Below are 13,784 nucleotides of genomic sequence, written 5' to 3' on the forward strand. Positions count from 1 at the left end.
AGCTTTAACTGTCAACTTGGCACAACCCAGAGTCACCTGGTAAGGGCTTTCTACATGAGATTGGCCTGTGGACATGTCTGTGATAGACACCCTTAAGCTAGTTAAGGTAAGACCCAGTCCACTGTGGGAGGCACTATTCCCTACTCAGGGGATCCTGAACTGTCCAGGAGTGAAGAAATCAACCTAAGCAAATGAGCCAAATGGTTTTCCACCCACTACTCCCACTCCCATCCCACACACAACATCCATGCATGCACATACAAAAGTTCACACATGTACACACACATACACACATATACACAAAACCGAGTACTGCTGCATCTTGACTCATTTATTTATTCAGTTGTGCAGATATGTATATGGGGGAGGGGCAAGCCTGAGCCACAGCTCACATGTGGAGGTCAGAGGACACCTGAGGGAGCTGGTTCTTCCCGTCAACCGTGTAGGTTCTAGGAATAAAACTCAGTTTGCTGGGCTTATCAGCAAGCACCTTTACCCACTGAGCCATCACTCTGCCTCTAATCCTGCTTTATAGAAATAAAACTTCTGAATAAATTCAGCCATTCAAATCGGTACCAATTAAAAGAATAATCTTCCATTATCAGGGAGGGTTGACCTAGGAACAAAAGATAGATTCATTGTTTAAATTTATTAATTTAAAACATTAATTTTATTGATTTAAATAGCTATCGAAGTGGACTGAATAACCTTCAACAGTAAGCCTATAGTATTGGAAATGGGAACAATTATTGAAGAAGACACAAAAATTAATACTGTTCCTGAATGACATGTTCAAAATTAACAAGATCCAAGACACAAACTAAAGATGATCAGAATGAATAACATGATCTAGTTATAAACCATTATGTAATAGAGTACAATTAAATATTGTAATCTAGCTAATCATAGATTTATAAAAAGTCTCTCTTTCCTCCATTTCATTTAGAACTTGTGAAAATATGTTGACATAGTCACTAGTTGAGATAGTAACAGCAAAGAGCTATATAAAACCAATAGATAAAAAAAAGATTTTTAAAAAACCCAATAGATAGCTAACAAATACGTGAAAACTGCCAAGATTTCCTGATATATGAACAATAGCATATGAAACACTATATTCTTGTTAATATTGTCTAGTAATCAAGGAAATAGTAAAAATAACCCAAATATTGAGTATTTACTACCCATGTTAAGGGATACAAGAAGCCATGTTCTAAGGATATGTAAGTATTCTACAGTGGAATTCAGGCAGTTAGAAACTTAAGAGGCACTGCTGAAGTGAGCGGGGAATTATGATCTTCTGGGAAGTATTGACAGTGATCTCGGGGCAGCTTCTTAGACTCCAGTGGCTCCTTGGGATGACAGAAACACTAACCATCAAGTTACAGTCATGAGGAAACCAAGTCAGAGCCACCCAGCCACACTCCTCCAAAATGGCTTAAATTCCAAGAGAAATGCTTTTTTTAATATACCAGTTTCTGACAGAATTTGTTATGCAGCAATAGATAACTAATAAATTACACCATAGGGAAAGCAGCCTAAAATTGAGCAGCCTAAAAGAAAAATGCTAAAGACTAGGCCCATAAAAGAGAGAAGGAAGAGGGAGGCAGCTGCAAAAGAAGCAGGCGGAGTCTCCTCCAAGGAACTGTCACTCAGGAAGACGTCTGTGAAGCATGAGAACTAACTGTAAATATGTGATTTTATGGTCCAGACAAACTAGGCTCCATGCTAAGAGCAATGGGCCTTTGAAAACGGGTTGCAACTAGTGCTGCCACCTAGTGGACGGTGTACAAATACTTGACAGGTCCCTGGTCACTGCAAGGGAAGGAAGCACGCGGGTCCCTATTTTCCTAGTGACACTTACAGACACCCTTTATTTATTTAACGATCTCTGGGTAGATGTAAGTGCACCGGTTAGTTTTTATGCCAGTTCGATACACGTTAGGAAGAAGGAAATAATCCTTGCGGGGACTGCTCCATCCATCGGCTTTGCCTGCTTTCGTGGTCTATGTTCTCTTACCCTCACCACTGCCTTCTTCAAAGCTGCGTTTCCCTTCTTCTGGGCCCTTTTCTAATTCTCTGGTCTACACACTTGCTCCCACATAAACACACATACACAAAACTGAGAATCTAGGATCATCATATGAACAAGAGCATGTCCTCTCTGTCTTTCTGAGGCTGGGCTAATTCCACCTGATTCCATGCCGTAGCTATTGTGAATAGAGCCACAGCTAACATAAGTGTGCAAGTATTTCTATGGTAGGCTATGGAGTCCTTGGGATAGGTGCCTGGGAGTGGTGTTGCTGGGCTGTAGGGTAGTTCGAGTTTTAGTTTTTGAGGAATTTCCATGCTGATTTCCAAGATGTCTTCACCATTTTATACTCCAACCAACCATTGTAAGAGTTCTTTCTACACATCCTCACCAGCATTTGCTGTCATTTGTTTTCTCGATGACAGTCATTCTGACTTAGGGGAGACAGAATACCTATACAGTTTTGGTGTGTGTTTCTTTGATGATGAAGGACATCAAACGCTTTTCAAAAATATTTACTAGTCATTTGTATTTCTCTCTTTGAGAACTGTCTGTTCTAGTAAAAAATGTGTCTCCCATTCTGATGGCTATCTGTTTAATTTGTAGTTAGTTTCTTTTGTTGTGATGAAATATTTTAATTTATGCATACACATATACATTATTGTGCACATATGTGTCTGTGTGGCACAGGAGGTCAGAGGGAAGCTTGCAGGAGTCAGGTCTCCTTCCACTCTGTGGCTCTAGAGATTGAACTGGGTTGTTTGGAGGCAAGTGCCTTTCTCTGTTATGTCTTCTTGTTGGTCCATTGAGTGTCTTTAAGTCCTCAAAATCCCATTTGTCAATTCTTGGAGCTATTTTCTGTGCTACTTGGGCTCAATCAGAACATTACTTCCTAAAACTATATTCTAGCCTGCTGTCCCTAGCAGTGTCAGTGTTTGGGGTTTTAAATTAAGATCTTTGATCTGCTTTGAACTGATTTTTGTGTGGAGTGAGAGATGGATATAGCATTATCCTTCTGCAGGTGGCTATTGCCTTTGGCCAGGACCTTTTATTTAATAGGCTTTTTTTCCCCAAGTATATGCCTTATCACTTTCATTAAAAACCATACAGACTTGGAAAAATCCACTTAAAATTAGTCCTCCAATACAGAAGGGACAACACACAGAGCACACCCAGACTCTAGGAGAAAACTTGGTGCACTGTAAACCCTAATTTTTCAAGATTCTGAGCTCTCCGTGCTGGGCCTAGAAAGGAACCCAGGTAAAAAAAAAGTGCTGTCCCTCAAACCACACCTCCACTCAGGACCACGCTGAATCTGAATCCAGCAGCAGTGTTTGGGGTTCTGAAACAGGCCCTTTGTAGAGGACAAAAGGAAGGCAGCATTCTCAGAGAACTCAGAGGATCTCTTAGAGCACCCTGTCCACACAGAACTGGAATACCACTTCTGTGATGTATGGAAAGGAATTCTGAAACTGTCCTACAGCAAAGAAAGGGAGGAAAGGGTGGAAAGAGACAATGAAAAGCAAAGAAAGGAAGAAGCAATCTTGGCTACTCTCTAAAAGTAGGACTGTGAGATCACAAGAAACGGGAAAATCAGCAATACACTTCTACAAAGAAATTTCATGGGACAACAGCAGGCAGAGGCCAAGGGCACGAATAGCATCTTGACTCTAGAGGGACAGGAAATGAGTGTAAAAACAACCAGGGCCTGTCTCTGGGTTTCCCCTGCTCTCTTTCTCCCCATGCAGATAGACACAGCCCTTTAAACACTAAACAGACCTACACTCAGCTGCTTCCCTCTAATTCCACCTAATGTGGTCAATCATTGGCTCATCAGAGGATCACACTCACAGGGAAAAGGACAACTCAGGCCAGCCTGGGGTGAGAGTGCAAGGTCCTCTCCCTCTACTCACCAGCTGCTTTCCCTGCAGATTCTGAAGTCAAGCACAAAAACTTTTTTGTGTTTCCCAACTCCTCGTCATTTTCTAAGTCTTCAGTGTTTTTTGCAGACTGGGGGAAGAACAGTTTAAGTTTAAATATAAAAAAGGAAAGCAAATATGCACCCTGGCTCTTAGTCCAACCCCATTCTCAACTGTCCGTGCACAAGCAGGGAAGTTTGGCCATTTACATTCCTTCAACTAGGAGATCTATTAATATTTCATGTTACTCAAAAAAGTCTAGCTGTACGTTTTTCCAGAAAAAGTTTACATATATATATTAGCTAAAGTATCTTCACAGATAGATAGACAGACAGACAGACAATCTACAGGTAATACATATATGTACATACACACACACACATATAATGTATGTATATATATATATGTATGTATATGTGTGTGTATATACATATACACATACACACACACACACACACACACACACATATATATATATATATAGATATATATAGATATATATATAGAGAGAGAGAGTTATCCACAGATACCCCCATTAAATTGAAATTTCAAGGTTGGCTTCGTATTTAATTATGCTTCTAATTTGTAATTCTTATTTCAACAAAAATTAAAACTTGCTTCATGTTTCAACAGAAAACAGATTCACTTTTCTGCTAATTATGTAATCATGTTTAAATTTGGCGGCAGTTTTCTGTTTGCCCCGTCGGTCTTCCTAGGAAGCTCAGACAACGAATCACTGCTCACGTCATTCTTAACTCATGCTACTGCCTAAGAAATCGTCCTTAAAGTCAGTCAGTGACAAGGGATGACTGTCGGAATCAGCCTGAGAGTTACTTCAAGGTCCCGCTCTCAGCTGCTCTGCTTTAAGGAATGAATCATAACGCGAGTCAGTGGCTTTGAGAGACAGTGACAACGTTTATCCAACTTCAACCTCTCAATGCCAGAGAGGGAACAGGAGGCCAGTGAAGGCCAAAGGAAGTTAATAAGGTTCAGAGATGTGGACAGGGAGGCAAACAGAGAAAGCTCAGGCTTAAGCCTCTTTATAACTTCTCCGGAGAACCTGAATAGCACATGAAGTAGCAAGTCCGCAATTTGTTTGTCCCAAAGTTTATTTAATCAACAACAAACCAAGTCGGTGTTTGTGTATGCTTATCTCCGAACTATAAGCTCAAAGAAAAAAAGAGCAAGCATACATCTTTGATAAAAGTAGCCATCACCTCTGTTCCTAGTCAGAGACGGAGGGAAGCCAGTCTGACTCGGGCTAGAGAGGTTTGCAAGTACCATGGGTGATGGACATGTCAGAGCAGGGCCCAGTGGCTGCAATGTTTCAGACCAGTTATCCTCCCTGCTTCCAGAAAACATCCACACAGGCAAACACGCATGCATGCACTCGTGCACACGGCCACTACTTTTGCAGAATACATCAACAAAGCAGGACCGCATTAACGCTCCCACGGGCCATGGCTTTCTTCTCATTAGCGGACACTGACTCTTACAGTTCTTACCTTGAGCTCTTCCCACAGCTTAACTCTCATTTCTAGACCTTGCTTTTTAACTTCCTTTTCTCTACATTGTTTTTTGGCCAATAGCTTGTCGAGTCTGTGCATCTTACGAATAGCATTTTGAAGTACAGCATTCGTCTCTTCTAATTTGGGATCATCTGCATTGTGTTGAAGGTAGAAATGGATTTGAAGTTTAATTAAAAGAACAGCAAAGTTTTGTTTTGATTTTACCTTTTATTCATTCAACCAATACTTACAGCCCACGGTGACACCTACGGCATTAGTACTGAGTCCTAACTCCGTGAGCATTGAGTGTCTTTTCATATAAATGTGGGATGACTGGACCCTTCCCGAGGATAATAAGTTACAGCACTGAGCACAGAAGTGCTCTTGTGATTTTTAAGTCCCAGGCTGTCTCTCTTTCACTCTGCTAGACTGCCTATGTCCAAACATACAAAATAAAGAAGAGCGACTGTGACACTATTCCAAACTGACTCTGATTAACTGAAAGCACAGGCAAGCACCAGTGAAGCACAGTAGAAAAGCGGTACATCCTGAGCCACCCACTGGATCCGACACACAGCAACCCACGCAGGTGGTCAGCATCCATAGGCGTGCCTTTCCCAGCCCCATCTGATGGAGGCGTGCCTTTCCCCGCCCCATCTGTTGGTTTCCTGATTCACATAAAAAATGTTCACAAGAAGACGATAACTGGTGATAGCTTATTTGAAATTAAGGACTTTAGAAGTTTTGTCACTCGGGGTTTAGCTGACAACTAAGGATAGCAGTAAGAGCAACTGTCATGTGTAGACTTGCCTGATGGGCACAATGCAGAGTGCTTCATTCACACACATGGCTCGTCTTAGCCTGGTGCAGTGGTCCTTCTCATCTTCTCTTTAATTAGTATGCTGAGGTAAATTTGCATATCCAAAGTGTTCTAACTAATAAGCAAAACAGCAAGCTCCACCCAAATTTGTCTGACTTCAGTGAGAACACTTAGCTGCCAATCAACACTCCCCCTCATGAAAACTGATGAAAACTGATAAACTTGCAATGAGCATCAGTGTACCAGTACTAAGTCTCAGACTTCCCAGACCAGATCATTTAAATAGTCCTTATGCTAAGTGAGAGCTCTGAGTCCAGTGATGTTTACTTATAACGGACTTCTCTACCTCTAAGGGAAAAAGAGGAAAAATATCAAAAGAATATTAATCTAATAAAGGGGTTTCTAAAATCATGCTGCTTGCATAGTTCAATCTTGGCATTCCAGGCTCATTGCCCATAAGTGGTCCATACATCAGGAATTTTGAACTAACTCACGCAATATGAAAAAATGATAGATCCTGGGAAGTGGGCCCAACGGGTTATCTCAACTCCCTCAGATGTGTCTTACCAACTGCAAGCCCATATAACTTGGCTCCACATCTGGCCTGGCAGGTTGGCTGGCTTACTCACCATTACCTCTGGCATGCCACTACAAATGCCAGTACAGTAGGCAAAAATGCAAATAGCACCTCAGTGTCATGAGGAAGTCTCTACAAGAGTCTGAGACAGCCACATCCCAGGAATTCTGCACATCACAACTGAGAACTGCTGTTCTAACTCAATCTGACCAGAATGAATTTAATATCACACAAAAAGGTCGCTTTTAAAATCATAATTATCCATCACCATTGGGGTTATCCTTAAAGGGTATTTATAAAAGACCTAATAAATCTTATTCTGCAACTTTAGCCATCAAAAGTAATCCATGAATCATGCCATGCTATACATAAGTATTCTCCCTAAATACATTATCTGCAGTTTTGATTAGCCAGTCACCCGGTGTCGTCCCACCTGAATGCTCAGGGGTCGCCTGAGGTTGAGGCATGTCCGGGTCTTCATCTGAGCTCTCCTTGGCTGGTTTTGTCTTGGAGTCGTCTGCCCACTTAGCATCATTACTATTCCTTCTTTCTTCCACACCACTGTTTGATGTGTGGCCCTCTTGGCCAGAATTCAACTTGTTTACCATGTCAATCTAGAGATAATTTCAACAAAAGAATTTCCAAAATATAATACTCAAAGACATTTTAAAAAGACCTGTGTTAGCCCAGCACTCGGGAGGCAGAGGCAGGAGGATTTCTGAGTTCGAGGCCAGCCTGGTCTACAGAGTGAGTTCCAGGACAGCCAGGGCTATTCAGAGAAACCCTGTCTTGAAAAAACAAACAAACAAACAAACAAAAAGACCTGTGTTTTCTATGAACTTCACACTTCATAGCATTTAACATTAATGCAAGTATCTAAAGAGCCATGTAAATACACGTGCTAGTATTAAAATTTCTAGAAACGTAGGGCTTTTAATGAAGTGCAATTTAATTGCAAATTAAATTTACTAATAGTTCACCAAATCAATACCATTGCCCCACAGTCTGGGGAAGAGTTGAAACTGGCCCTGAGGAGCCCCGCCCAGGCACTGCTCTCTGCTGTCCACAGCAGTTGCCTCCCTGTGTAGCTGCTGAGAAATCTTAGTGACTCAGACATGCCTATTTTGAGTGAGATGTGTCTCTAATAAGAGCCTTCGATGAGACTCACATGCCTAGGTTAGTCTTAGTTTCCTACTGTGTTCCAGCTTCCCTTTACACTTCAGCAAAATTCATTCTGAAAACAGCAGTTTGGCCCAGCTGTGTATTCCTGAGAGAGGGAAAAAAGGGACATTTATGGAGGGGTCAAGAGAAAGACAGCTTGAAAAACTCTGAAACCTGCACAGGTGATAAGAGTCACACTAGAAGCAGATACACCCCAGGGAGAGCTGAGTTCTCAAGGGAACTCTCTCTATGGAAGGCTGCCCACTCCAGCCCTCCAGCCCCAACCACCGGCAGTACCCACATGCTCAGCACTCTGTCATAGCAATGGGCAACCCTAGTACCAACCTCAAGGGCAGAAGTATTAGCACATATGCCACTAAGTGGGAAACTGACTAGTGTGCCACTCTCTTCATGACAAGCGGCAGAGCCTCTGTTGCTAGGCACCCCGTACACCAGGAGAGCTGGCCAAAAGCTCTGGGGAATTCTGTCTCCAACCCCTTTGCTTCACCAGAAGAGCACTGGACTTCCAGATGTGGAAGCTAAGATTAACCTAGGCATGTGAGTCTCATCGAAGGCTCTTATTAGAGACACATCTCACCACACCCAGCTTTCTGTGGTTCTGGGGTCCTCATGACAAGTACTTTATACCTCCTGAGGCATCTATCTCTTACTACTGGATCATTTTCACAGTAGATGCCAGTGGGTGTATATTAGATATTGGAATACAAAGTTTCCTTATGAAGCCAAACAGCGCATAAACCTTAGCAAAGTTTGGCGTAGATTTTTAAAAATACCCAATAAGAAACAAGAGGGGAGACAAAAGAACTGCATGTGCTCTTTATGAACAATCTACAGCAACGCCATTTGTACAGTGCTAATTGTAGTGGCCGAGAGTTCAGTCCCTTTCCAAGCAGATTACCTTGACAGACCCTGGTTCTGGTGTGAGCACCTCCAGAGAACCATTTGAACTTCGGCTCCCAGGACGTGATCTTGAACTTGAGGCTGGTTTTGAAATTCCGTCTAGGTTCCCCTTTATAATATCCATTGGCATCCTAAACCAAGCCAAAAGAAGCAAGTGACTTAGAGCTCTGAATGGCTTACGAGTCAATCTATGCTTACATCCATTTACTGAGAACCTATTCACTACCAAAGTCACACACATACGCACTCGGCAATGTCATCAAAGGAATCCTACATACGTGGATTACGAGTCAGATGCTGATAGCAACTGGGGAGGAAGGCAGATGTGAATGTTGTCTCACTGTCTCTATGCAGGGAAAACAAGCCAACAAACAGACACGCCATGTCCTCGCTCTTCCCCACAAGAACACTCCCGCCACCTCTCCCAGCCAAGACCTGCTCCATCATGATGGTTTGCTAAGGTCTCCTGTCTCCCTCCTCCTGAGCTGACTCTCCCTCCTCCAGTCTTCCTGTTCCACATAAGCCTCAGCCAGCGGGTCTTCCCATCCAACCCTGATGTCTCTCTCCTTCAAGCCACATTTCCTGGAGCCCCTTCCTCCACAGCACTGCCCTCTCTTAATCAGCTCTCCCCTCCGAAAACCCACAGCTCTACTTCTGACTGGCGCAAGAGAATAAAACTTATATCCTTTAACTAGAAGACAGACCTGCATTATGAAGCTGTACTGTGTCCATTTCCTCCTAATTGCTTTATGCAGGACACTATCACAGACTTGTCCTGACCCTAGCTACTTTGTGTCTAGTGTGGATTTTGGAAGTGAGGCTAGCTTAAACTAGGCAGAACAGCTTAAATTGGAAGAAGACAAAGATTGCAGACATATCCTTCTTGATAGATGCCCTTGATAGAGACCGATTTAGACATGCCTGGTGAGTGTGGGACAATATGCACACAGTGAACTAGAAGAAACTGCAAAGATTCCAGCTTAAATATGAATGGATATCTCCTGCCAAATTTTTTCTAAATGCTCGTCATTACATGAAGCATTAGCTTGTTATGTCCTTCTTCTACGAAGTGGCTTGTCTTTCGTGCTATTCGGTGGAACACAGACTCAGAGTCCAAAGAGGCCTTGCACACAGAAAGAAGGACAAACATGAAGAAGCTGAAGCATCTCTTGGACACACTGAGGAATAACAGGGTTGCCCTCCAACTGCCCAATGTGCCGATGCTTCCACTTCAGAGAACAGTCGGTCCACTCTTCCCACTCGGCAACTGAAAAAGGCATTGATGTCAACATTGTTCACACTCTGTAAAAGTGTCTGGGCTCACTCAGGAGAGGCCTGACAGTGTTATTGTGGGATGATGGATCACCCTGGCCCCGGCACATCACCACCAAAAAGCGTAAGTCACTAAAAGGCCAAATGTCTTTTCCATGCCCTATGCTTCCTGTCAAGGAGGACTTACTGCAGCTTGAGAGGAGTGGGGAGCTGGAGGGATGTGGCAGAGCCAATATAATACATCTCAAAAAAGGCCAAGCACGGGGACCGAGCCATGATGTGGATCAGCTAAGACTCCGGAAACCTTTCCATCTGTTTCAAAGGCTGCTCGGCTGCTATTAGGCTTCCTCAGAAACATCGCAAATTAAATAAACCACGGTTCACAGGAAATGTAACTGACAGGCTATCTGTGTATTTGGCCATCTGGAAAAGAAATCGGAATAAAGACCATTGAAATGGGATCTGATAGGTGTATTGTGTGTTTAAGAAATCACTTGTCACACAGAAACTCCATATGAAAAATGAAGAGCTGTACAAGAAAGCAGCCACACGATGTGCACCAAGTTGCATGTGCCCTGAGAATGGATTTACCAACTGCCATGTCTTCCCTGAGGATGTGGGATGGGAGACAGGATCCAAAAGGAGGGTGTAGAAGAATCTAGCCAAGTAGGACATCAAAGAGGGAATCCAGGAATTGATAAATCCAAACAATAGTAAATAAAGCATAATATTTAAGAGTTCAAGGTGGCTGCCTCCAGAAGATGTGACTGGGAACTGCTCAGTTATTTCTTCCATTCTGAATTTTATACCACAGTTTAACATTTGGACCATATCATTTTAATAAAAGTAAAAGCAAAATTTAAAAGTAATGAGTCAATATAAAATATGCAATCTTCCAAGGCCTGGAAGGAAATGCAAGGATAGCTTGCAAAGAAATCAATGATATACTAAGCCAGCGTGGTCCTCACTTGGTAGAACTGTTTGGGAAGGATTAGGAGGAAGTGGTATTTCATGGGCAGAGGAAGCGCCTCCTGAAGTATCAATAGACTCTCAGCTTCCCACTTAGCTCTGCTTTCTACTTTCAGATCAAGATGTGGGCTCTCAGCTGTTTCTGCTTCCGTGCCTTTGCTCCGCCATGATGGACTCTAAGCCTCTGAAGCTGTAAGTCAATTGAAGGCGTTCTTTTATAAGACTCTGGACTAGGAAAGCAGTTGGATGCTGATGAAGAGCTTAAAGAGCATCCTGGTGGGAGGTTAGAAGGCAATAATGCTGAGAGCAAGGCAGACTGCAGAGGCCTACGGACCTCAGGCCATTTCAGGGGAAAACAATACTAGCACCTGGGCGACAGAAGGACAGAACATTCCTGTATTTGGCAAAGAAAGTGGCTGCTTTCTGCCCTTGCCTTAAACATTTGCCTGAGGCAAAACTGAAAAACCATGGATTAGTTTCCTTGGCAGAGAAGATTTCAAGACATGGCTCTCTGACTCTGTTGCATGGTTATTAGTAATCATATCCCGGTCTTATGGAGGTCTACAATAAAAAGGGAAACTGGGACAAAAAGAAATTTTTGTTTTATACATTTCCTCATTTAATGAAACACAGTGCACCAAAAGAATCAAAATTAAAATACCAGTTACTTTATGCTATTCAGTGAAGTAGAGATGTGACCAGATTCTAATGGTAACAAATAACTGCTCATACACGCCAACGTTTTATTACATTTTTTGATCAGCTCGTGTAGATAGTACACGTCCGGTGTGATGAGGCAAAACTGGTTGTGTCTCCAGATTGTTTGCTCCCTGTCTTATTGTCTGAAAGGCCTATTCATAGTCCCCAGGCTGGTGGATGCCCAAAGGTATCTACCTATACGTTTGGTTTACATTTCTTCCATTGGGAAAGCTAAGTCCCAGATCAATGTTTACAAACCCTCTCTCTAGTCTCATTTTTCCTGTGCCACTTTTAAGGACTATGCTACTGACTAGTGCTCCAGACCTCAGTGGGAAGAAGGCTCGTAAGGATGCACTAATGCAGAAAGAGTTTTCAGCAGAGATCACGCCTCTGCCCGGGCAGTAGCTTCTGAGACTCCCAGACATAGCCACGCCCCTGTGGCCACCCCATGCTGGCCTGGGCGAACAGGCCACACCCACAGCCCTCGGGGACAGAGTCCGCCCTCTCACCCTCCTCTGGCACATCAGGCCACACCTCCACCTCGCCCTCTGCCGTGGCCAGCGGCTACCAACCTCTGCCCGTGGTGCGTGCGGCCCCTCAACTTCTCGGTGGGGAAGAAAGCTGGACGCCTAGACACTGACTCTCTCCACTTCCCTTCGAAGGGGACCGGTTTTTCCCGCCACCGCCTCCTCTGTGAAGATGAAAGAGGCAGCAGGAGACCGCTGTCTCAAAGAACGCTGTTGCCCTGGCAACTAGAAGCGCGCAGATCACAGTCTCGCGATAGGTTTAAAGGTCCCGTACCTTCAAGAATTGGGTATTGAAGCCGGGCGTGGTGGCGCACGCCTTTAATCCCAGCACTTGGGAGGCAGAGGCAGGCGGATTTCTGAGTTCGAGGCCAGCCTGGTATACAGAGTGAGTTCCAGGACAGCTAAGGCTACACAGAGAAACCCTGTCTCGAAAAAAGCAAAAAAAAAAAAAAAAGAATTGGGTATTGGGGACCGGAAGTTACAAGAAGACTGCTGTCCTGGTTGGGATTGGAGGGGGTGTGACTGTGGCCCTCCTATAACCTTCTTTTCAGTGAATGTTCTGGGTGGGAATGGTTTGTTCATATTCAGGTTGGCCTCTGGAACGAGGATCTCCATGTTTACATAGCTCTCACCGGCTACTAGAATGTTCTACCGACCAGGTGTCCTCTCAGATCAGTTACTTCCCATATCACTATCCTCTCTTCCTTGCAAGACTGATGTGCAACTCAAACAGATCTCGTATGTGAAGGTCTTGTAAAATTTGGAGAGCTGTGTGAGTGTGTGTGTGTGTGTAATACATGTGTATATAATAGCAGTGTGCATAAAGTATAATGTATAATACAGTGTATATATACATATGCGTATATATACATATACGTCCTGTAAAGACTGGGCTGTAGTAGAATAAGAAGGATTATGATGGCAGTATATACCTCCACAGCTACCAATCATTTCTCTGTGTACAGTGCATTAGGGCTCATTGCCTGGATCACCAAACTGATGCTCTTTCTTCATTCTCAGTACCGCGCAACCTCTGCTGCGTTTCAGTCTGAATTGCCCTTGGTTGTTTACAAGGTATTTTCATACTCAGAGCCCCTTTATCCTCATGCTTTGGGGTAAATACAGTGTTTCTCTGGTCTTTTTTCATCAGAGCAAATAAGTATGACTTGAGTTGCCCAAAGATCACAGCTACAAGTTAAGATGGTGCTGAGGGCAAAACCCTGGCTGTGAATACCATCTGGGTGCTATTGATCCTTTGTTTCGGACTCCAGGTCAAATGACTCCCTTGAACCTCATAAGGCATGAGAACCCTCGCAAACTAAGCAGATCAAAATCAAGCCACTTTTCTATAGTCCCCTCTCCCCACTGCAGCCCTTCCT

The 13,784-nt window shown here is 43.4% G+C and overlaps 1 protein-coding gene across 9 annotated transcripts in view; it reads right to left on the reverse strand.

The window, feature by feature from the left end:
• Positions 1 to 12,638, reverse strand: part of Fsip1 (fibrous sheath-interacting protein 1) — a 126,727-nt gene extending 114,089 nt beyond the window's left edge. For 5 of the 9 annotated variants that reach the window (XR_001783179.1, XM_006500175.2, XM_006500176.3 and 2 more), the window contains exons 1-6: positions 12,451 to 12,638; positions 10,398 to 10,633; positions 8,937 to 9,069; positions 7,290 to 7,470; positions 5,457 to 5,611; positions 3,946 to 4,042 (exon numbers count right to left, since the gene is read on the reverse strand). Coding sequence is in view for 8 of the 9 variants with exons in the window: in XM_006500175.2 (XP_006500238.1) it covers positions 3,946 to 4,042; positions 5,457 to 5,611; positions 7,290 to 7,470; positions 8,937 to 9,069; positions 10,398 to 10,486 (655 nt within the window). In the remaining variant the exon portion in view is untranslated. Of the gene's footprint in view, positions 1 to 316; positions 617 to 3,945; positions 4,043 to 5,456; positions 5,612 to 7,289; positions 7,471 to 8,936; positions 9,070 to 10,397; positions 10,634 to 12,450 lie in introns of those variants that run through there. The other 4 variants (XM_006500180.2, NM_001374672.1, XM_030252079.1 and 1 more) reach the window with 4 other exon arrangements.
• Positions 12,639 to 13,784: the final 1,146 nt, after the last annotated feature.

Source organism: Mus musculus, chromosome 2 (genome assembly GCF_000001635.26).
Source record: "Mus musculus strain C57BL/6J chromosome 2, GRCm38.p6 C57BL/6J".
Lineage (NCBI taxonomy): Eukaryota > Metazoa > Chordata > Mammalia > Rodentia > Muridae > Mus > Mus musculus.